The sequence below is a fragment of the Melospiza melodia genome, chromosome 2, assembly GCF_035770615.1.
Source record: "Melospiza melodia melodia isolate bMelMel2 chromosome 2, bMelMel2.pri, whole genome shotgun sequence".
In the NCBI taxonomy this organism is placed as follows: Eukaryota; Metazoa; Chordata; class Aves; order Passeriformes; family Passerellidae; genus Melospiza; species Melospiza melodia.
The window spans coordinates 127,328,104-127,349,580 of record NC_086195.1 but is presented as its reverse complement, the minus strand read 5'-3'; the positions used below and the strand labels follow the sequence as shown (position 1 = coordinate 127,349,580).

The window sequence follows — 21,477 nt, the reverse complement described above, 5'->3', positions numbered from 1 at the left end:
CATAATACACAGTGGTAATATGGTTGAGATCAAAGCAGACTACAACTGCTTTATGTATTTGTATATGTCTAAGTGCAAGTCATAAAATTATTGTGTTGGTAGCTGTGGTATCTTTACAAGGCTAGATAAGGTTGATGTTCAGTGCTGTAGTCATGTCTGGGTGAGAAACCTCAGAAAACAGAGTCAGGCAACAGCTTCTTCCCCTTTGGGGCTGTCTCACAGGATGCAAGAGGCTCTGCTCTGCTCAAGAGAGGTGATCCCATTTGTGTAGTGCATTTGGGTTAGCTCCATGCCTCTAGTGTATGATCACCCAATTCCCAATGTAGCAGAAATCTGATACCTGAGTGAGAGTCTGGTGTCCAGGCAGCAGCTATGGAAAACACTTACAGTCATTGGCATTATGAAAAAAAAAAAACCCAAAACAACAATGTGGCCAATGTGTCATTTTTTTTCTAAATGTTCACCTCAATAGGTCATTCATGCTTTTACTGCCTTGAAGGTAGAATGAAGGTAGAATATGGAGCAAGACTCTGTATCTGCACATTAAGAGCAGTTCCTTTCTATGAACTTGTGATACTCCTGCTTCTCCTGGATAATGGGTTGCTGTTCTTGCTGCTGCTAACAGAAGAAGCCTACCAGGTTCCCTTCTGGTGTCTAAATTAACTTACTCAATGTCTGGAAAAGAAGACTTGATTTGAATAGAATTCAGTCCCTCTCTCATTAAGGTCTTTATTTCTCTTTCATTTTCTTCCCTGTTATTTAATCAAATTGTAGCTGGAAAATATGTATTGTCTATCCAGTGTTTACAGAGTGTACACAATTTAGATATTTAAACAGTCTGCTAGGTGAAAATGATCCTTTTGTCTTCTAAACATTTTGGGGGGGCATTTTAATATGCTAATCTTAATTTAATACATGTATCTCCTTTTGTTCTCTAATTGCATCCAGACAGCTTCATGCCAGTGTGTTGTCTCTGCAATTGGCTCTACCTGACTGAGGTGCTTGGTGAGAAACACAAGAGCTTCTCTAGAAGAAGCTATTATTTCCAGTTCTGGTCCTGGGACTGAAAGAGGCTCCCTGAAGCCCTTGGGCTTCTGGAAATTTGTACGAGAGAGATGATTTAAACATTGGCAAATACAGCCACTCTTAGAATAGAGAATTAGTTTAATTTTATGCCAAACATTTTTTGCATTGCTTGAGTTTGATTTTCATTCCTTTGACCCATCCTTTCCAGGATAATTTCACTCCCTATCTTATTTTCCCAATGAAAACCTCACCCAAGGTTTACCACAATTGGTAACAATTAGTTTTCTGAGAGAATTACTTCGGTTCTAGAGCTACACATTGTGTCCCATCTTTGGCTCTTTTGATGTGTTGTATTACATGAACATTACACATGTCAGCAGGTCTAACATTTGATGCACATTAATTATAATTACCTGCAGTGTTTGGACAAACAAAACTGAAACTCTTTCATCCTCAGATCAGAAATTTTCCCATCTTTGAAGATAAGTCTGTAGGTTTGCTATGAAACTGCCCCCTTAGTGTGGCTTTGTCTGAGTTTGCATAAACAGGCTTGTGCAGTGATACATTTTAATGCATTTGGAGTTGCCCGCCCCAGTCATACCAAGTGAGTACAGATTACAAGCAGGATTTGAATAATGTCCTTTCCAGTGAGGAGCCATATAGTCAATCGGGTGACAGCAATCTTGCTTTTGCCCCGTGTTCTCCTCTAGCAGGAGGTCCCACTGATTGGCGTTTTCTGGTGTCCAAACCACATCTCTGATTGCTGAGGAGGTACCAGCTCTGCCCAAAACCCATGTGAAGAGCTGCAGTCCTGCTGCCTCCTGTTTGTGCTGTCATTCATGCTTATCTACTATTTCTGTAGCTCCTGGTTATACCCTTGCTGACTTTGCTTCACATTTTCTTGTTTCCATGTAAAATTTGACAAGGCTGCACCTTATCTCCTGTTCCTTTCCCTCCTCCAGAAAGCAGTGACAGAAACTGTCATTCATCCTGAATGGGGAAAGCTGCTGTGTTTAGAGCTTTCTGTGATTATTTAAAGCTGTTGCTTGGTGGCTTTTGATCATTTGGTAAAAGCCAGTCTTTGAATAAAATGCAGCATAGAACAAAATTTTATTTCTTCAGAGAGTTGAGGATGGGAGTGGTGTTTCAGATCCTAGCTGTCAAGTGTCCCCCACTCTGGGCAGTGACCAACCTAGAGAAGACTTTCAAGCAGATGGCACCTGTCAGATATCTGTTACAAACAGCCCTAGAAGGTGCTTAGGAACTATGGGTGATTTTAGGGCAATACCCACCATCTTTGGTGTTTGTTGGGGATTTCTTGTTTGTTTGTTTGTTTGTTTTTTTGTTTTTTTTTTTTTAATGTTAGGAGGTTTTGTTTGTTTGTCTGTTTTTGGAAAGATTATTACATCAAGCTTTCCCTAAGATGAAGATCTACAGAACTGTGTTTTAGGACAATTTTCATTGTGCCATAGTGAAATATAGAAGAGTTCTGAAGATAAGTTAAGCTTATAAAAGTTTAACTTAGTTCTTCTTTCTTTATTAGCTCTTCCCCTCAAGGCTGCCTCTAATGGCTTCTCCCAGTCTGTACTCATATCTGGAATTGGCCCAATCCAGATGCAACACCTTGCACTCCTTGAACTTCATGAGGTTAATGTGGCAAAAGTTACCTAAAGCCACTAATAATTTATAAAGAAAATTTGTCCTCACCATTTTAGAGACTCAATGATGTTTAATTTGAAGAATCCTTGTCTATTTTGCCAGGGAAAGTACTTTCCTCAATATATTTTGTAAGCATAGAAAAGAGGAAAAAGATAAACATGCAAGATACTGAACACCATACCTTGCTCCTGTCTACCCAGCAGCTTCAGGGACAGCAGAGGATAAAGGTGCTGTGTCTGCCTTCCCAAGAGATCATCAGTCATCTCAGCCTCTCCTTAACAGCCAAGGAAAGCCGATCAGACCCCATCTCTGGTGTCCTTTTCCTTCGTGTGCCTCCATGTAACCTCCTCTGTCTGCTTGATCTGACTAATGGACAATTTGTGAAGTTGATTCTGTGATTGCTGACATTAGCTTTAGACTCTTCCTTACCTGTGCAGCTTCACAGATATGACACAAATTACAGAAGCTCTTTCAGTTTTTCTTATTAGCTATTCTGTTGTCTTGCAGTTGTTATTTATGTGTTTACCCTGTGATAGTTCTTTAATGCGTGCAGGCAGAGGTTTACTGGTTGCTTTGCAGACAAGCTAAGGTTTTGAGGAAGTGTTTGGGGCTTGATTGAACAACAGTGAGTTGTAATAATCTAGATTTTCATCAGAATGGCATCTGATAACGTGTCACATAACACCTGGTGATTGGCTGGAAGTAGCTGTTGGAGATCTGTTCATTCCCCATATATTCCCTGAGGTGCTTTGTCACTAGAATATTTTTTTGCACACATCTGCACAATGGTACTGCAGTTCACTCTCCATGTTTACAGGTATTACTGCTAGGATTCAGCTTCCCAGTTATTCCTATTTTGTATGTTCATGGTGTATTTTTGTATTAGGGGAAAGCAGACTAGCTCCCAAAGTGTTGCCCTATCACCTTCAAAAAAACTTGCTTTATTTTGGAAAATCCCAGATTTTTATTTAATCAAAGTTTGTCTTAAAGGTTTTTACTCTCTTCTCAGAAACTGAAATATTGTTTTCTCCTGGCCTTAAGAGATTTTCTTGCTTCTCTTTATGTTATTAGTAGCTTTGTGCTTTAGATTGGGGGTGCTGCATTTGTGATACCTCCTTTGGAAAAAAATCAAGTTGGATTTCATATGGCTCTGCACCTCTAAAGGCAATAGTGATTCTTGCTCACTTGATTAATTTCTGTCAAAGCTTGAAGATCACATCTCTTTTGATCAAGGGGAAGTCTTCTCCATACCCCTTATCTTTCTAGAGAGATGTTGGTTTTTTTTTAAAGTACAACGCTAATTCCAGTTGTTGTTTCAATGTCTTGGGCAGTGGAGGTGATTAAGTAAAAGGAGATGTTTGAGATCAGTTTAGTAACCAGGCAGAGAAATTGGCATGATGTGACAAAGGAGGTTCACTCTGTTCTCTGTGTGAGTGTAGTGCACCATGAGCAGCTGAGGACCTGACATGGCATTCTGTGCTGTTGCCTCCAAAGTAGCTTTTCCCAAAGACATTTGTGTCTGGTATTGATCCACAGGCAAACAAGAACATGCATTGACTTTTTCTGTGATGATAAACTAAATACTGCCAAGAAATATTTATTCCTCAGTACCCAGGCACAATTATCTGTACAGGCTAATTATCCAGATGATCCTTAGCAAGGATTTTGGCCCATGCCAGCTAGCCTCTCCCAGCCACTTTTTCCACTGATGAGGAATTACCATGGTGCAGGAACTGTGCCTGACAGGCAGGTTGAGCTTTGTTTTGGAGCTGAGAGTGCAGAGGCCGTCTGATCTTAGAGTCAGAGAGCTTTTCTGGGCGTGTTCAAACATCATGTGTAGACTGTAGCTGGTAAGAGCTAGAGGAATTCTGCCTTTGTGCTAAATCCCATGGTCAGGAACATTCAAGGATTACCCCTGCCTGAAGCTGCTTGTTGATAATTTGTACCCTATCAGCTTTAAAATGCTGCTGGTTTGATGTACGTGTGTGGACATAAACTGTAGATAACACAACAGCCCTTCCACTTCCAGAGCAGCTGCAGGATATTGGTACAGCGTCCGTAGCTGTGTAGCGCAGCTGTTGTGAACATTCAGTGTCCTGAAGTGAAGCTGGCATGGTGCTGTTGTGAGACAGTATTTTTCTGGTTTCTTGATGAAGATATAAAATCCATCAGTTACTTACAGCATGGTTTTATAGCTGATTTTGCAATGTAGTAGTCATTATCGCCATTTTTAATCTCTTGACCCTTCACATCTTGGATTGCTTCTTGATGTGACATTGCAAAGGAGTTGAATATAATATTTGTAAGATGCTTGGAAGATGAAAAGCTCCACAGTAGGTTTTTATTATTACCAGAGGCAAAGTGTGCAGGAGTGGCTTAATATTGGACTGTTTATTTCCCAAGAGATGGCTTTGTTTTGAAAAGTGCACATTATCAATTGAGTTTTAGACAAAACTATCTTATTTCAGTCCTGAATATAAATAAATTGACAAACTTTTTTATGGTTAGATTATTTGCATAAGATATTTGTAGAAGAGCAGAGCATTTGTGACACTACCTGTGGCTCTATTCTTAGCTTATGCTTAATGAAGCTTTTGTTAATCTATTTGGCTTCTACTATCCAAAGGTAAATTGAGTCCAGACATCCTTGCATACCTAGAAGTTGCAGTGTTCTTACAACTGCATGGTGTATGTACATTGAGATATATATTGCTCTTCAAAGATAAAAGAAGTTCAGTATGTGAGCAAAGAAAAGTGGTCTGCATTCAGAAATTATGATGTTTTATTAGAGTTTGGTTTGCAGGCAGTTTTTCACATGTTCCACCTACCACATATTAAAGACCTGTCTTTTTTTTAAATAGTGCTTTAGCTATTTCTTGAATAATTTTTATTTCCATCTTCTATCTACATCATAAACTGATATGTGACGGTACAGAGATAAACAAAAATAAAAGTGAGCTGTTTAACAGTTCTCAAGCTGGTTTCCATGCGAGGTAGAGGAGGAGGAGGAGGGAGCTGCAGTGCTCAAGTGGAAGAAGCTCAGCCTGCTGGAACAGGGACTGCTCCAGGGACAGCGATGTCCTGCTGTTCACTGTCCCCTTGCCCTTGCGGGGCCCTCACTCGCAGCCAGCAGCCCTGTTTGGGCAGAGCTGTGTTGTGGTGTCAGCCCAGGCGCCGCTGGGCTCCCTGAGGCAGCTCCTGTCGGCAGAGGGGTCTCTGGGCCAGGCTCGCATCCCTGCGCCCTTGACGGGATGCCTCGCTCCCTGCAGCTGCAAAAGCTTTGGGCTGCTGCCTGGCACTTGCAGAAATCATTGTGGAATTTGCTGATTGTGCCAGACACAACCTAAACACTTGTTCCTAAGTGCTGTGTCCCATCAGGACAGCTGTTGGTTATGAAAAACATGCAGTGGCTTTCATCTGTAATAATACAGCTTTGTTGGAGTATTGCAAGCTTACAATAATCTGAGCAATACTGTGAGGCAGTACCCCCTTGCTCAGCCCACAGGGAGCTTTATTCCCCCATGCTTCAGTTAGGATGTTCATTTATTGTTGTCACTAATGTCAGAGATGGGGGGGAGGGAGGCTAAATTTTCCCTCCATACTGTCAGTAAGGATTAACTGCAAATGCTGGGCAGTGCTTTCAAAATATTCTGACCTATTTACACAACAAAACTGATCAGAACAAAATAAACCGTTCTGGTCAGTGACTGAATGCAGTATTGTGGCAGCTATATTTGGCAGTGAATTTTCTCATCATTTTTCCAATGCAGACAAAAACCAGAATGCCATAGAAATTTTAAGCATTACAAGCAGATAATGCCCATACTGAATAGCTTGTTTCTCCTGTTGCCTTTTGGGGAAAGGGGACAATTTGGCTGTAATTCAGTTGGAACAAATTCTTATGAAGCAACTGACAAAAAAGCATATGAGTACATTTATCATTCTGCCATTTGGGGTGATAAACAATTGCATCATTTCCAGTAAGCTGCAATATATACCTGAGAGATAGTGAATCTCTCTCCAAGGTATAACCTCTGCAAAGAAGCATTAAATAGGGAATTGTGACAGACTCTAAAAATTGTTGGTTTCCTGCTTGGATTTTATTTTTTTTATTTTGTAACAGCTGTAGTGGATACTTGCAGTTACTTCCTCATTTTTATGTGGTATCCCCTAAAGAATGAATTGAGAGAAATTTTTAATTTTAGCTATTTGGAAAACCATTCTATGTTTTCTGGGTCACAGATTCTTGGTAGTTTGGAGGATAAAATTGCCTGACACTCGAGATAGGAAATACTTCATACTGAAATGAAGCCTTTTTAAACTTAATTTTTTTTTTCCACTCTTCCTTGTAGTGATAGTCCCAATGCTGTCCATGAGGTGGAAAAGTGGTTACCACGGCTGCACTCAGTTGTCATAGGACCTGGCTTAGGCAGAGATGAAGTTCTGCTTGAGAATGCTAAGGTAATGTGCATATTGATGTTTTATCCTGTGTCTTCATGTTGATTTACATTAACCATTCCTATATTTTGCATCATTACACAAGTATTCCTGTTATGGTTGCTAAATATAAAATTTAATAAAATATTGTTGACTGGCAATTACAGTTTCTATCCATGGTCTTCATTGTTAAACTGTAACCTTCAGTCTGAATTTTAGGCACCTGTATGGTTGTTCTGGTTTGCTTTTGTATAGCTTGTCAAAGTCACTAATTAAGAAATAGGTGTTGGTATATCTAGATAAAAGGCTCTGTTTTCTTAGGTGCAAAGCACCAGTACTGTAAGTGCATGAATATGGATTTGAGTTCATAATTTTTGACAGCTCATATCAGATGCACCAAAGAACAGGGACTGTGTCCTCTTGCAATAAGAAATAATACTCTGTAAAATGTTGCAGATTTCTACTGTGGATAAAGAGATAATCCTATTTTCTGTCAAGCCTTAGTGGAGAGCTGAAACAGGAGATTAGATAGTCTTTTACTTTAGATAATACATACTTAGACCATCTTCCCAATGATGTTTTGTATTATTGGCAACACATCTTTGTGTGTTGGAAGTGTGTCTTTCAGTCTAATTTTGTACAATTTATTTTTTTTTTCTGACTTGTATTACTGAATTAATCAGTGGCACTAACAAGTGGAATTAATATAATTTACATAAATGTTGACAGTTACACAGTGAAATCACAAAACAGAGCAGGCAAGGGACTGGAGACCACGCTATCCAAGTGCTTAGAAAACCTTGAAAAACTACCTATGAATGATAGTTTTGCTAGGACTTTGTTAGAGAAAGTTGCTATTGGAGTTTCTTGCTTCATTAACTTTTTCTGGAAGGAAAATGTATATATTATGGTAGAGAAGTCAAAATTAATAAATATTAGAAAATAAAATAAATTTTATTACAGCTAATGAAGAAATGAAATTGTATTACAAGTGAAAAATTTAAACAGGTTTTATTATTTTTTGAAAACATGATTTTCAGAATTTTTTAACAGAAAAAATAACCAAAGCAATTCTTTTATTTTTCTTGGCTAAAAAAAATAAGTTTGATGGGTTATTTTCTTAAAGGAAAACAACTTTAAACAAAAGAAAATAAGAATTCATTCGGAATATCTAAGATAAATGTCTTTTATATCAGAATTCCATCCAGGGTTTATGTGCTTATCTGTACTACAGAAGTATTTGGAAGATTTCTTGATTGCATTTTTTTCCTCATTGCTAAAAATAATATTGCTTTCCTTGTGAATTGCAAGCATACTTTTACTTCAGTCTGGCTGTCCTGTGAAAGCCAGCTTAGAGTTAAAGAAACAAACCCAGCCAGTGAAGACAAGGCATTTGGAAGTTACTTTGTGCTAAAATCTCAGGGCACGTCCGTATGAGCTGTGGATCTGGCCTTAGTAATTTCAAGTCACATTAAAGCTCAAGTTCTTTTTCTGCACTGTAGTTGTGTAAGTGTTCATTAGTTACCCAGTGCTGAGGTTTTTAACGTGCCGCTGGGGGCAAGTGAACCCTGGCTGCTGTCTGAGGGAGAGTGCTGCTTCTCTGAGTCTCCCTCCTGCTTCAACTGTGGATTGTAAGTGTCAAGGAAAAAAAAACCAAGAGATGATAGCATTGCTATTTTAAACTTTTATAGGAGGCTGGCTTGGTATAAAGTTTTCTGGTTTCCCTTTAAGCTAACTGTGGCACATATGAACCCCAGGCTGGGAGGTAGGTGAGTGCCTGCTTTCTGGTCAGGGTTTTGTATCAGAGTGCCTGTGATGGTGAGATAGAGCTTCCCCTCAGCCTCCTCCTGTCCCATTAAGGTGCTGAGGCATCGTGTTCTGGCATCTCTCTAAAGCTGTTTTTATGTCAGTTCTTGTCAGTATTGTGCCAGCACATTTCCAATTAATGTGCTTCTCCAAACAGTCGTGTGTTTGGGCTGCTTCTCTCTTCTGAGCATTGAGAAATTAAGAAATTAATTACTAGTGCTGTAACCTTCAATTTCTGGTGTATGGCCAAGAGACAGTGTTTTGTTGTGGAATAGCTTGAGTGCTTGTTGACCAGATGGTGCATCATCTCCAGATCAAAGAATGCTTTGCTTCCTCAGCATCTTTAGTGTGTCACCTGCCTCCCTCATTCTTAGCGCCTGCACTGCTCACTGTGGCATTTGAGCTCCTTTCAACAGTCTGATTTAAAAAAACCCACCTTGTGATCAGTTTCCTTTGATTTTTTTTCCTTGAGCACTATGATAGTCTCTGAATACATATTTACTGGCTTCCTGCAATTTTGTGCGTTTGGCTGTCATTCCATTTACAAGTCCTGTTACAAGAAGCTGCTCTCCAAGTTATATCCTCGTTTTATAAGCCACTTGTGTGGGTCTGTGCCAGAACTCTCACATGCTGTTACTCAGTTGCTTGGAGCTGATGCTGTCAGAGCTTTCTGGCCATGGGTTTGTGAGACCAGGAGCTGCAGCTTCAGAAAATTCCCCTAAAGAAGGCATTTGTTGTGTCCTGAAAGCTGTACACCTGGATCCCTTGCAGATGTGGCAATTCTACTCTCAGCCTGGTTAGACCTTCCAATTCCAAAGGAAATAAGCAGTCCAAGCAGCTTCTCTTCAAGAGAAAAGAGAAAAAACACATTTCTGCTCCACTTCTCAGCTCTGGAGTATGCAGATTGAAGCATTTCTGCTCCCCATACTACTTCAAACTTTTGAAATGCTGTTATCACATCCAGTGTGGAAGTTGGCCATGATGTCAGCTTTCTTATTGGGAACATCAGGCCATCTGTTTATTCCTTTCAGTGTGCATGACTGATTCTGGCCAGAGATACCAGTATGTTATGTTCCTGAGTTCAGCTCAGCTGGAGTGCTGCTCCTAGTGGTTTAGCCTGTTGAGAAAGAGAACCCATTTAGCTGCTATGTGTAAGCAAGGTCAAGATCCCAGACTGTTCTCTGCTTAGAAGCAGCATATTTCCAGAGCTGTTGGATATTCTCCTTTTTTTCCCACAGCATCAGTGTTATGTCCCTATCATATCTACCAATCACAATTTACTTCATTCAGCTGTTGCATGAATGTTTGCACTTCTGGCTTAACTCTGATCTGATTTTCCTTCTAGGAGAAGCTTGGAAGTAGGGAAATTTCTGCCTGTAGCATCAAGAGCTGTTTCTTGGGTGTGTGAGAGAACCAGGTTCCTCTGCTGCAGGGTGCAGATGAGAGCAGCTTCCGAGAGGACTTAGTTAAAAATAATGTTCCTTGCACAGCCTCGAGGGAGAGCAGGAGAGCTGCCTGATGCTCCAGGATGTTCTGCATTCTGCTGCCACCTAGCAGTTAGGCAGTTAGAGGCTGAGCTATGTCCTTCATCAGTTTCCATCTCTTATCTCCTTTCCCCTGTTCCTTCTGACTTGGAGGCCAATGGACTGATCTGGGATTGCTGCTGGAATAGCAGTTACTGTAGGGATCAATAGACAAGCATTCATCCTGTAGGATGAATAAAGAGCCATTATGAAGAGCCCTCTCCTTAACTGAACTCTTCCGTGTTGGAATGTTCCTTGCCTTGCTTGTAACTGAGTTCCTTGCCTCTCTCCTTGAAGTGGCAGCACCAAGTCCTGGACCCTGGTCTTCCAGCCTTCCTGTGTCTTGCTTGAAGTCAGAACGCAGTTTTCAGCAGAGCATGCTTGCTTTCCTGCTGTAGGAGAGGTAATGATTAATGGCAAGAACAGCTCTGTGTAATTCAGATTACATGATGAAATTGACTGGGTTCTCAAACCATATGCTTGTTCCTCTTGCTCACTTCTCAGTCTTTGTTTTAGCTTCCAGAACATGTCAGGACTACCAGCCTGGCTTTTCTTTTGGCTGAGGCCCTGCCTGGCTGCCATTTGTGCCTATTGCTGTTGCTGTTTTTCTTCCCTCAGCCCCCTCTGCAGTGCTTCCTTCAGCCAGTCATTTGCCCTTAAAGATCTCTGCTATCTCTTGGGATATAAATTGCAGAATCTCATTTTCCACCCCTTGTGACGTCATCTTAAAGTTGTGTTAAAATGTCTTGGCTGTAGTTAACATGTACGTGGTGAGAGAGGTTTGGGCTCTTGTCACAGATCATCTCCATCAGGTGTGCCCAGAGAGAACCCATTTGAAATTTTCAGATGGGTGGATTCTCAGTTCCACCTTGACTGAGGCATCAGCCTTTCTGTGTTTGGTTAGTTGGATTATTTTCCCCCTTTCAAGCCTTGTGCATTCGAGATTTAGGCAACACTTCACAGCCCTAATAAAGTGTGAGAACGGGACCAGGTGCCTCACTATCTGCACTGCTTTTCTGCAAGATCAAGAGCACTGCAGAATACAGGGCCACCTGATGTTGTCATATAGGTCAGTTAGAGTTGAATCTATGGGCCACTGTGGGCCTTGAAAAGGATTTTGCTCTTGTTATCTAAGTAGCCCTCTCATTTCTGCTTGTACCACAGGTGTAAGGACACCTGGGAAGTGTCCCAGGTGAATGTTGCAGGTGACAGATTAGTAGTATTGCCTGTGGAAAAAAATTCACACTATCCCACACAGTGATTAATTTTCTACCACCATGTACAAATATGAACCAAGAGAATGTATTATTGTTTGGAGTCACTGCTCATGGCAACTCAAATCAGCAGAATTATTTTCCAGAAACTTCATTCCTTAGCCTGTGTCATGCATTTGCTTCCTCCCTGTTTTTATACCCTTTGTAGTTCTTGCTGTGGGGATTCAGCAGTTCATAGGGAACTGAAGTAGCAGCAAGGATATGCCTCTTTCTCTTCTCAGCCCTCAGCTAGGGGCAGGTGAGGTAGCTGGAACCTTGTGTTTGGGGTACTGCAAGGGCAAAACCCAGTGGGATGTGTGTGCTGTCAGCCTTCACCCAAGGCCCAGCATTGATGCTCAGATCACAAAAAGAATCCAGTGAAAAACTGATCTTCAGCTAGCCAAGCTTCATTGCTGTCAGAAGGCCTGATGATACTCAGAATTTGTGGATGTTGTCACCTAAGGTGGGGCAGGTGCTGGGTTAGGATGCAGGTCTTTGTGATGATGCTACTGCTGTGGATGAAGCTTGGGAACACCAGCTCAAGGCAGACATGCCCTCTTGGTTATGCCAAGAAACTCCTGCTGCTTGTGCTAAGAGCTGTCAGTATTCTGTGGCTTCCTCAGAGAAGTCTTGATTAGAAAAATAGTGTTTGAATATATGTTAACAGTACCTTAAATACAGGTTTATGCAGCTTGCAAACAATTTATTTCTAATATGTGCCATGGATCTTGATGAAAGTCATTCACAGTGAAGTGGGATATTTATTTGCTTTCTGCATGTAGGCTTATATTGTTATTTAATTTGATTTTGATACTCAAAAGCATTTCTAAGCAAAACTCTGGTATTGGATGTCTTTTTAACTCTTTCTGAGCTCATTCAGCTAGAAACCCTAAAAAGAAATTGGCAGTGATAAATTCAGTTCATTAAGTTCATTTTAAGCATGACAAGTTCATTTTATGTTTATTTAAGACAAAGTGCCAACAGCTGACCATGAATATCTTATGCCAAATCTAGTTAACATAATCAGCTATAAATTGGAAACTTTGTACAGTTTTCATTGTCAGTGCAAACACTAAGTGAATGAGAGCATGAGAAAAATTACTGCTTTTATTTATTCTGATGTAGGTATTTATATTTTGGATTGCAATAAAAAGGATTAATACTTAAAAGTGGATGTTCATGTATTTAGGACCGAAATACACGTATAAATGTAGCTTCTCAAATGGCCTCTGATTGACCATGATTTTGGGGGAGCACAGGCACAAAGGACTGCTCTGGATTTTTTCATAACTAGGACAGTATTTCAGAGGCTTTTGCTTTTTCTTATTGTGTTCAGGCATTACTTTGGTTTATGTCACTTCTTCTGAAATTTAGCATGTGATTGAAGCTGATATTAAGAAACTGTTAGTTGCGGTTTTCTTCCATGCTCAAGGCAAGTGATCTAATTTGAATTCAAAGAAGGAATCTACAAATGAATAATTTTCATCTTTTTTTTTAATGTGAAATAGAACAGTTTTGATTAGCTGCCATCTACAGTGTTTTCAGCTTTGTTATTTGTAACAGCTTCTAACATCTCCCAAAACACTTAATGAGCCTGATGGTGTAGAGGGGTACTCTAATTTAGAGTCCGTAGCCTGACTTAAGTGAAACATTTTGCTGTGCACCTGAAAATCTGTTTTGGAAAACAGGGCCTAGCATGTGGTACTACAGTTAAAGACAAAAGACCAACTTAAATTGAATGGAGCATAAACCAAGAGGAGCATAAACCATTCTACGAGAGGAAGAACCTATTTGTTCCAGAGCTGGGACATTCATCTCTATTAGGTGACTTTTCATTCACAAGTGGTGGTCATTCCTTGCATGAGGTTTGAAGGCTTAGTGGAGGATTAAGGAATTAGTGACAGGTATGCATACAGAAATACATAAAGTAAAACTCAGGCAATTAGGCTAGTTAAAGTTGATAAGGTTATATATAAGATATATATATATATATAGATATATATATATAGATATATATATATATCTTTTTGGACAATATATATATATAGCTTGTCCAAAAAGAGAGATTTTCATTGTCTTTGCTGAATTTTGAAAGGAGGATGAGTCTTTGGATCAGTTTATAGGAATTAATAAAAGCACATTTAAGAGACAACTGCCCATATTAATCAGTGAGTCAGTAAAAGCCTAAAACCAGTTTTGAAATTTGTGAAAATATGGCTCTAATGGGAAGAATTTCAAACAGTAGAGCTCCATTCTTAATGTTTTTCAGACTTCTTGTATCAAATAGAATATATTAAGGGAAGCTTCTCCCCCCTGCCAGCTAGGGCTGTAGCCTCGAGCACAGCCTGTGCCTGGGCTATTTGCCTACTTCTAGCTGTGCAAGATTACAAATTCCTGCTTGCCAAGGCCATTTTCCAGGCATCTCCACCAGAGAGCTGCATCCTGACCTCTATTGCAGCTGAGTCCCTGCTAACTCTGCATTTATCCAGACTTGAAGCCAGCAAGGCAGAAATGCTTCCCAGGGCTTTCAGTGCCTATTTGTAGGAATCGATTTGCAGCGTGTTGGGGTGGAACTTATTTGTTCCTCCCGGTCACCTTGGGGAGGAGGATGTGTGGAAATGCTGCAGCATTTACAGGAAAATTTTGACTCTTTTTTCTTTTATCTCCCTGTTTCAGACAAAATCATGGATTCAGGATTGCTGGATGAGAGCGGCATCCATGCAGAAAATATAAGCAATTTTAGGTGGTGTTTCGACAGCAGTTTCTGGTCCTAGCTTTCAGGAGAGGGTTCTTTGTGAGAGGGACTGCCACTCCCAGTGCCAGGTTATGCACATTTGCATGTCTTTACCAAACTAGAATGGTCATTACATACGCAGCATTTGCAGGTTGCAGTGGAGTGGACTTTCAGTGGGCTGAAGGCACTGCTTCCTAAAGTGTTTGGATGTTATTTTGGTCAATACTGTCCATTATTATGGCAGGTTAAGGCTTGAATTTCTTTTTGAGAGCATGAGTAAGACTTTTCCTGAGAGTGGGTCAAGGCATGACTCTTGAAGGGACTGAGGAAATGCAGTGTTTTTACTGATGTCAAGTAAAGCAATCTTTCCTTTGCTAGGTAGAGAGATGGCAGTGTGAAAATTAATTACTGTTTTGGGATAGATGTTGCTTTATATATTCTGCTAGTCTGCTTTTCTGTTCATTTCATTAAAATTCGATCTTATAATTAAATGACTGGCTCTAATTTCCTGATTCTTCCCTTTGTAAACACCAAATGCCAAAGTTTTCTGTAGCTGAACTAGATCATGAGGAAGAACATAAGTAGTGATAAAAATATTAATATATTAAAAGTCACTGCAGGCATTCTTCTGCTAATCCGTATCTAATTAAAAAAAGCTGAAAAGTATATCTGACTTAGGTGTGGCAAACCCACACAATTGTCTTTTCTGTGGGTCTGTGGAGAAGCAGCTGTTGCTTGTGGGCAGCATAAATAGGATGGGTGTTCCTGCTGGCTCGTGGATGTGGGTGCCGCAGCCCAGAGTGCAGAGTTTCTTTCCCAGAGCCTGTGGGCACTGGCTGAGAGCAGCACTGTGCTCTGCCCCTGGGGCCTCAGGGTGGCTCATAGGGAAGGAATCCTTTGCCTGAACTCAGGAGCTCCATAGCAATTTACTCCTCCCTCACATGTTCCCCACTGTTCCTCACGTGGCTGTTCCTTACAGCCAGTGGCTCGTCTCAGCCCCATTCCCTTTTCCATAGTACTTGTGGAAGTGTGCAGGAGTCCTGGATGTCCATGTTGGTACAGTGCAGGTGAATTTTGTGTTTCACAGCACAGCTGCAGGCTACCAAATGGTTAAATCACATCTTGCTTTTCTGCATTACTGTGCCCTCTTTCAGCAGTATCCTGTCCATTTGTTCCTTCAGGCTTCTCCCTCCTACAGTCCTTTCCTACCTGAATAATTCTGCATTTGTGTGTGTTTTGTACAGGTATCCATGTGTTGGGGGTTTTGTGTTTCAGGTTGTTTTGGGGAAAGTGTGCTGGCTGGTGTGTTTTGGTTTTGTTTTAGTGGTTTTGCTTATTTTGTGTTTCACCTTTGTCTTTTGGGTTTCTTTTAAAGTTTGGAATTTGGGTTTGGGAATCTGTTTTAAAATTCCCATGTGAAAGTTGGGACAGGAAACAGATTTCTACTACAATGAATGCATTGCATTTAGGGGAATAGCTTCCATGATAATAAAAAATAATGAAAACACATTAATTTTTCATCCTTACTTTTTAAATTTTTGAAATTACTGTAAAGAGTTACCTTTCCTCAGATAGACCAATGGTTTCTACTGTGACACAAGTTCTTTTTCAGTTCTTACTGAGTAGGCTGCTTGTGTAGAAGTCCTGAATAATGAGTCAAAGAAAAGGTTTTTTTCAGGAAATAGTGTATTTCAAGAGTAGAGTAGGAGTAGATTCAGGTTAATTTTACCCTCTCTGGCTTTTTTCCTCTCAACCACCACCACCAAAACCTGCAATGACTGAAATACTATTTTGGGCAATTCAAAATGTCAAGGATTTGGTGCTGCTAACAAATGATAATAACTGTGAGAGTGTTTGTCCCATAGAGCATCTTCGTGGGATGTGTGAATCCCAGGTAATTTCCTCTTTGGCTTAATGAGGAGAGAAGCTTCAGATTTGGTGTTGTTATTAGGAGAGGAAAGTCATGCTAGATTTGTTCTAGCACGAGTACTGCAGTCTTGCAATACAGTTAATCATCACTGATTTTTTAGTAAGAGGGGGTTGACACCTCTTTTCCTTTTCTCACACAAATGTTGAATCACTGTTTCAGAGCACTGCCAAGTATTTAGCCAGCTGATACAAAGGAGAATATCTCTTGCAAGAGATTGCCCAAACCCCATTATTAAGAGTGTCAATATGAAAGGTAAGAGACTGAGTTTTGGCCCTGACTGTGAATTGCAGAGGAAGAATCCAAATTTCATTCTTTGATATCTTAATTACAGTGTGGCTGTAGGTCATAAGGTTGGGTGACAACAGTGCGGCATCCTCCTCTTCTCATCATTGTGCCCTCTGCTTTCTGACTCATGCCAAGATTGCCTTGTGAGTCCAGTGCCTCAGTTTTGGATGTCCTTGAGGGCTTAGGCATCAGCTGAAGGAAGTTCTCCTGCTTTGCTCCCAGCTGAACCACCACTGTTGTAGTGTAATACATTCTGTGCACAGAAAGTTTGTTCACTGGAGCTAGAATCTTCAAATTCTTAATATTCAAAATGCTGTTTGAAGGGAATGGATGATGCCTTGAGCTTATCATTGATACCTGTATGTGTTGCTGTTCACTTGTCAATGGTGTTTTGGTTTCAGCTTTTGTCTTGGTAACATTTCTTCATATTTTTAATTGTCAATGTTTTCTTCTAAATCCTTTCCCATAGAAATTGTTATATTGGATACAACTGGACAGATGTTTTCTGCTCATTCATAGAATTCTACCAGGAACTGTTAAAGAGGTTTTGGTGTGAAAGCAGAATTAGCCTGAGCTGTATTAATTAACAGTGAAGGTTCTTCTATATCTACAGGTATTAACCAAAAAATGTCCATGCCAAATACTGAGGTACAAATTCAGGTGAAAATCGATTTTTTGCTAATACTCTGCATAGGGGATGTTGCCATTATTGCCATAAACTCCTCTTAATGCCAATACTTAAGGGTTTGTTGGTTTTTGGGGTTTTTTCTTGTTAAATACGGTATTTGCAGAAATAGTGTGCTTAAAAGTGGGCTTCATCTCACCTAATTGTTGCTGTCTAAAAATAAAACAGTGAAGTGTCTCTGCATCCCCTGTGACAGCTGAGGAGACACAGGTATGTCTGTTGGCTATTCCTCCCACCCTAAATGAGGTGTCTGAGCTGCATGGGGTGAGCAGCTCTCCAGTGGTCCTGTCCACAATCAGTAGGAAACAGAGGTTCTCCTGTGAATGTGATGTCCTTCAAACGTGTGGCTGTCTTAGGGGGTTCCCTGATCTCTACTGGTTTATTACGGTTTTGAAATCACCCCTTCCCTCCCCAAAACTTCCTCTGTGAGGCTCCTTGTCTATCTCCCAGCAGTTTCTCTCTGGGTTTAAGGAAAGAAGAGGAAAGGAAAATGATTGGGATAGGGGCTTTTGTCCTTTTGTCCTTTTTTCCTTTTGTCCTTTTTTCCTTTCGTCCTTTTTTCCTTTCGTCTTTTTTTCCTTTCATTCTTCTTTCCTTTCGTCCTTTTTTCCTTTCTTCCTTTCTTCCTTTCTTTTGCATTTTCTAAATAAAAATGAGCTTTCTAAATAATACAAACAACTTTGTATCCCCTGATTGTTTGTTTTATAAGGAGAGGAAGAACAAGCAAAGATCATTCAGTATGTTAGATTAAAAACTGACACCTCAGAGACTTGGTACACAATAAAAGTTGCTTGCCCAGTGGTTTTACTTAGCAAGGTGAAATTGCTCTTTAGAGTGGAGGTCAGATGTTTCAGGATTGTGGAGGATGTGCTAGAGAGGTAGGAACTCAAAACATGACTAGGAAAAAAATGCCTTATTTCTCTGAAGTGTACCAGTGATCTGGCCTTCCAGATGCTATTTAGCTGTAGATACACTGTCATGCTCTATAACTTCCTTTTTTTTTTTTATTTTTGTCTTATACATACATTCTCTTGGTATACTATGGATCTTCAGGATTGCTTATTTAGGAGAGAGCAAGACATTGCTGTATCCAAGATGACAATTATGAGGAAACATGAAAAAGGGCCAAGCAGTAACAGCTACTGCCAAACTTCAGCTTCTTTGGGAACAGAATTTTGGCAAAATTCCTTCCCTAGATTGCTTGTAATGCATTTAAGAGAACAGTTTGGAAGGATAAGGACTCCTGAGATCTGTGTCTTCCTTCAGACTTCCTTACTGACTCTGTTGTGGAAATCTTTTTTAGTTTAAGAACATCAAGTGTCATGAAAGACTCGCTTATTGAGGTTGACATACTAGAATAAACTGGTGATTCATATTAGTGGGAAGCGGAGCAGTAAGCATTTTAAGTGTACTGAAGGAGTTTGGTGAAGCTGCTAATGTACAAAAATATTCTAATTATAACCAGTTAGAAAACCAGGTTGCAGCAAAAGGTACTTGTACCTTCAAAGATTGGGCAAGGATGATCTTGCTGAAGTCTGGGTCTCAGTGCCCTCTGATACCTAATCAGAATAGCTTAGTATCATTCAAAAATAATTGGGCTGTTGGATCTATAACATGCATTTATACAAGAAAATACAAACAGCAGACGCAAAATCTGTTTGCTAGATTCACAGCCTTGTTTTATTGTTACAAAGTGAGCCAAGTTAAACATAATTGTTAATGAACTTAACACAGCAGGGGCAAAGCAGTGCAGCTTCTGTGAAGGAAAACTGAGCTGTGCACATCTGTGAAGATTAACATGAATGAATTAAGAAATTACTCTCATATACATTTCTTGAAAGCTTTGATAGTAAGGCACTCTGGTTTTCACAATGTCACAGTTAATTCTAGGTATGTTTTGACACTCCATCCTCACACAGCTGTTAAGTATACTTACCAGTAAATTTAACTAATTTAGCAGTAGCTGAACTGTATGAGTTGTGTAAAACTTGCCATTAGTTCAAAATGATTCAAGTAGCTGAGTATAAGGGAGGACTCTGTGGTGTTCCCTGGGGATCCCAAAGGAGGTGGGCAGCTGGCAGTCTGGCACACAGCCCAGGGTGTGCAGGTCTGTGTTGGAAAGGCTTCTGTTCACTAGTAGCTTCTGCTGTGGCCACAGCTGTGTGTGGGGACAAGTCCTCAGACTTGGAGCAGTGAGCAGTCTCATGCTTCCAAACTGCAGACAGTGCCCTACAAAGAAAATGGAAGGGAAATACTTTCCCTTGGTATTGGAAAAATCAGAATCAGGTAGTAATATTTGTGAGGATATGTGTATGTCATATGTAATAATTTACAGGGACTAAGGTGGGTGGTGTTTATTTTAACCACACTACAAGAAACGAGGGATGTTCAGTACCCTGAATATTAATTTAAAATTGCTTCCTTATTCCTTTCATCATGTCTTGCTAACCTGTGAAGCTCAGTGCCGTATGATAGCTAATCTGAAGAGCTTAATAACATTCAAAATTAATTAAACTTCTGGATGGATACCATGCTCTATTATCTTATACAGGAAAAAGATAAACCCTCCAGCTTCAAAGATGAGTTGGTAATAACCAACACTGAAGAAAACTTGACTGTTGACCACTGTTCATTAGAAAGCCTGAGGATCAGTCATTGCTGCTGCTGGGTTAGGAGGGAGAACAAGGGCAGACAGTCTGCTCAGCACTGAAAAGAACACTTTTACAAATGGTCTGTTGTCTGGGCTACCTTGGTTTTGCTTTCAAAGCATACAACCTCCAGACCCACAGGTGAAATGACATCATATATGCTGCTTGTCTCAGATGTACATAAACTAATACTGCAGTGGGGCTGTCAGCAGCAAAGCAACTGAAGTTAGTTATTATAGTTATTGGTAGATTTCTATCAAGGCAGTACTCCCTGGGATTTTTGTGGTTTTATTTTAATTTAAGATGTATGTTTACTGTGTGTGATTTGTGTTGGCATTACATGCCTCCTGCAGCAGGCAGAGTGGGTGAGATTGCTTGTTTGTTTGGGTTGCTTATTGTGGTGGGTTCACCCTGGCTGAATGCCGGGTGCCATCAAAGCTTCTCTGCCACTCCCCTGCTCAGCTGGACAGGGGAGAGAAAATACAACAAAAGACTCTTCGTGGGTTTAAGATAAGGACAGGAGAGATGATTCACCAGTTACTGTTATATTGAAGTATTGCAACAGACTCAACTTGGGGAAATCGAGTTTTATGACAGGTGAAATCAGAGTAGGATAATGAGAAATAAAACCACCTTAAAGCTGAAGGTGATAAAACACCTTCCCTCCACCCCTCCCTTCTTTCCAAGCTTATTTTAACTCTAAAATTGTTCATTTCCCTGCTGTTAATGGTACAGGTGGTTGGGAAATGGATACTCTGGTCAGTTCATCACATATTGTCTCTGCTGCTCTTTCCTCCTTAGGAGCAGGACTCCACATTCTTCCCCTGTTCCACCATGGGCTTCCTCTGACAAGAGACAGTCCTCCACAAACTTCTCCAGTGGATTTCCCATGGACTGCAGTTCTTCACAAACTGCTCCAACATGGGTCCTTCCTTTGGGAACAGACTGCTCCACTGTGGGCTCCTCTCTCCATGGGGCCACAGGTCCTACGAGGAGCCTGTTTCAGTGCATGCTTTCCATGGGGTCACAGCCTCCTTTGGGCATCCACCTGCTCTGCTCCCCTGTGGATTTCCATGGGACACAGCTGCCTCACCATGAGCTGCACCACAGGCTGCAGGGGAATTTGCTCCAAAGCCTGGAATACTTCCCATATCTGCAGGGCTGTAGTTTTTACATATTCTCACTCCTCTCTTCTCTGGCTGCAGTTGATTCAGCACAGTAACTTTATCCTGTTTTTAAGTCTATGATCCCATCACTGTCAATGATGGGCTTGGCTTGGCCAGTGGCAGGACTGTCCTGGAGCTGGCTGGCATTGGCTCTGTTGGACATAAGGGAAACTTCCAGCAACTTCTTAGAAAAGCCCTGTGGCCCCTCTTCCCCCTCCCAAAACCTTGCCATGAATACCCAATACACATACCAGCTCTGTGGACACTTAAACCAGGGAGAAAATATTATGACTGTAAAATTACCTGCTGATATGAAAATATTTTA

The 21,477-nt window shown here is 40.6% G+C and overlaps 1 protein-coding gene across 5 annotated transcripts in view; it reads left to right on the top strand.

The window, feature by feature from the left end:
* Nucleotides 1–21,477, top strand: part of NAXD (NAD(P)HX dehydratase) — a 50,862-nt gene that overhangs the window by 15,496 nt on the left and 13,889 nt on the right. For all 5 annotated transcript variants that reach the window (XM_063149972.1, XM_063149969.1, XM_063149971.1 and 2 more), the window contains one exon: nucleotides 7,038–7,146. In XM_063149972.1, coding sequence (XP_063006042.1) covers nucleotides 7,038–7,146 — 109 coding nt within the window. The remainder of the gene's footprint in view (nucleotides 1–7,037; nucleotides 7,147–21,477) is intronic.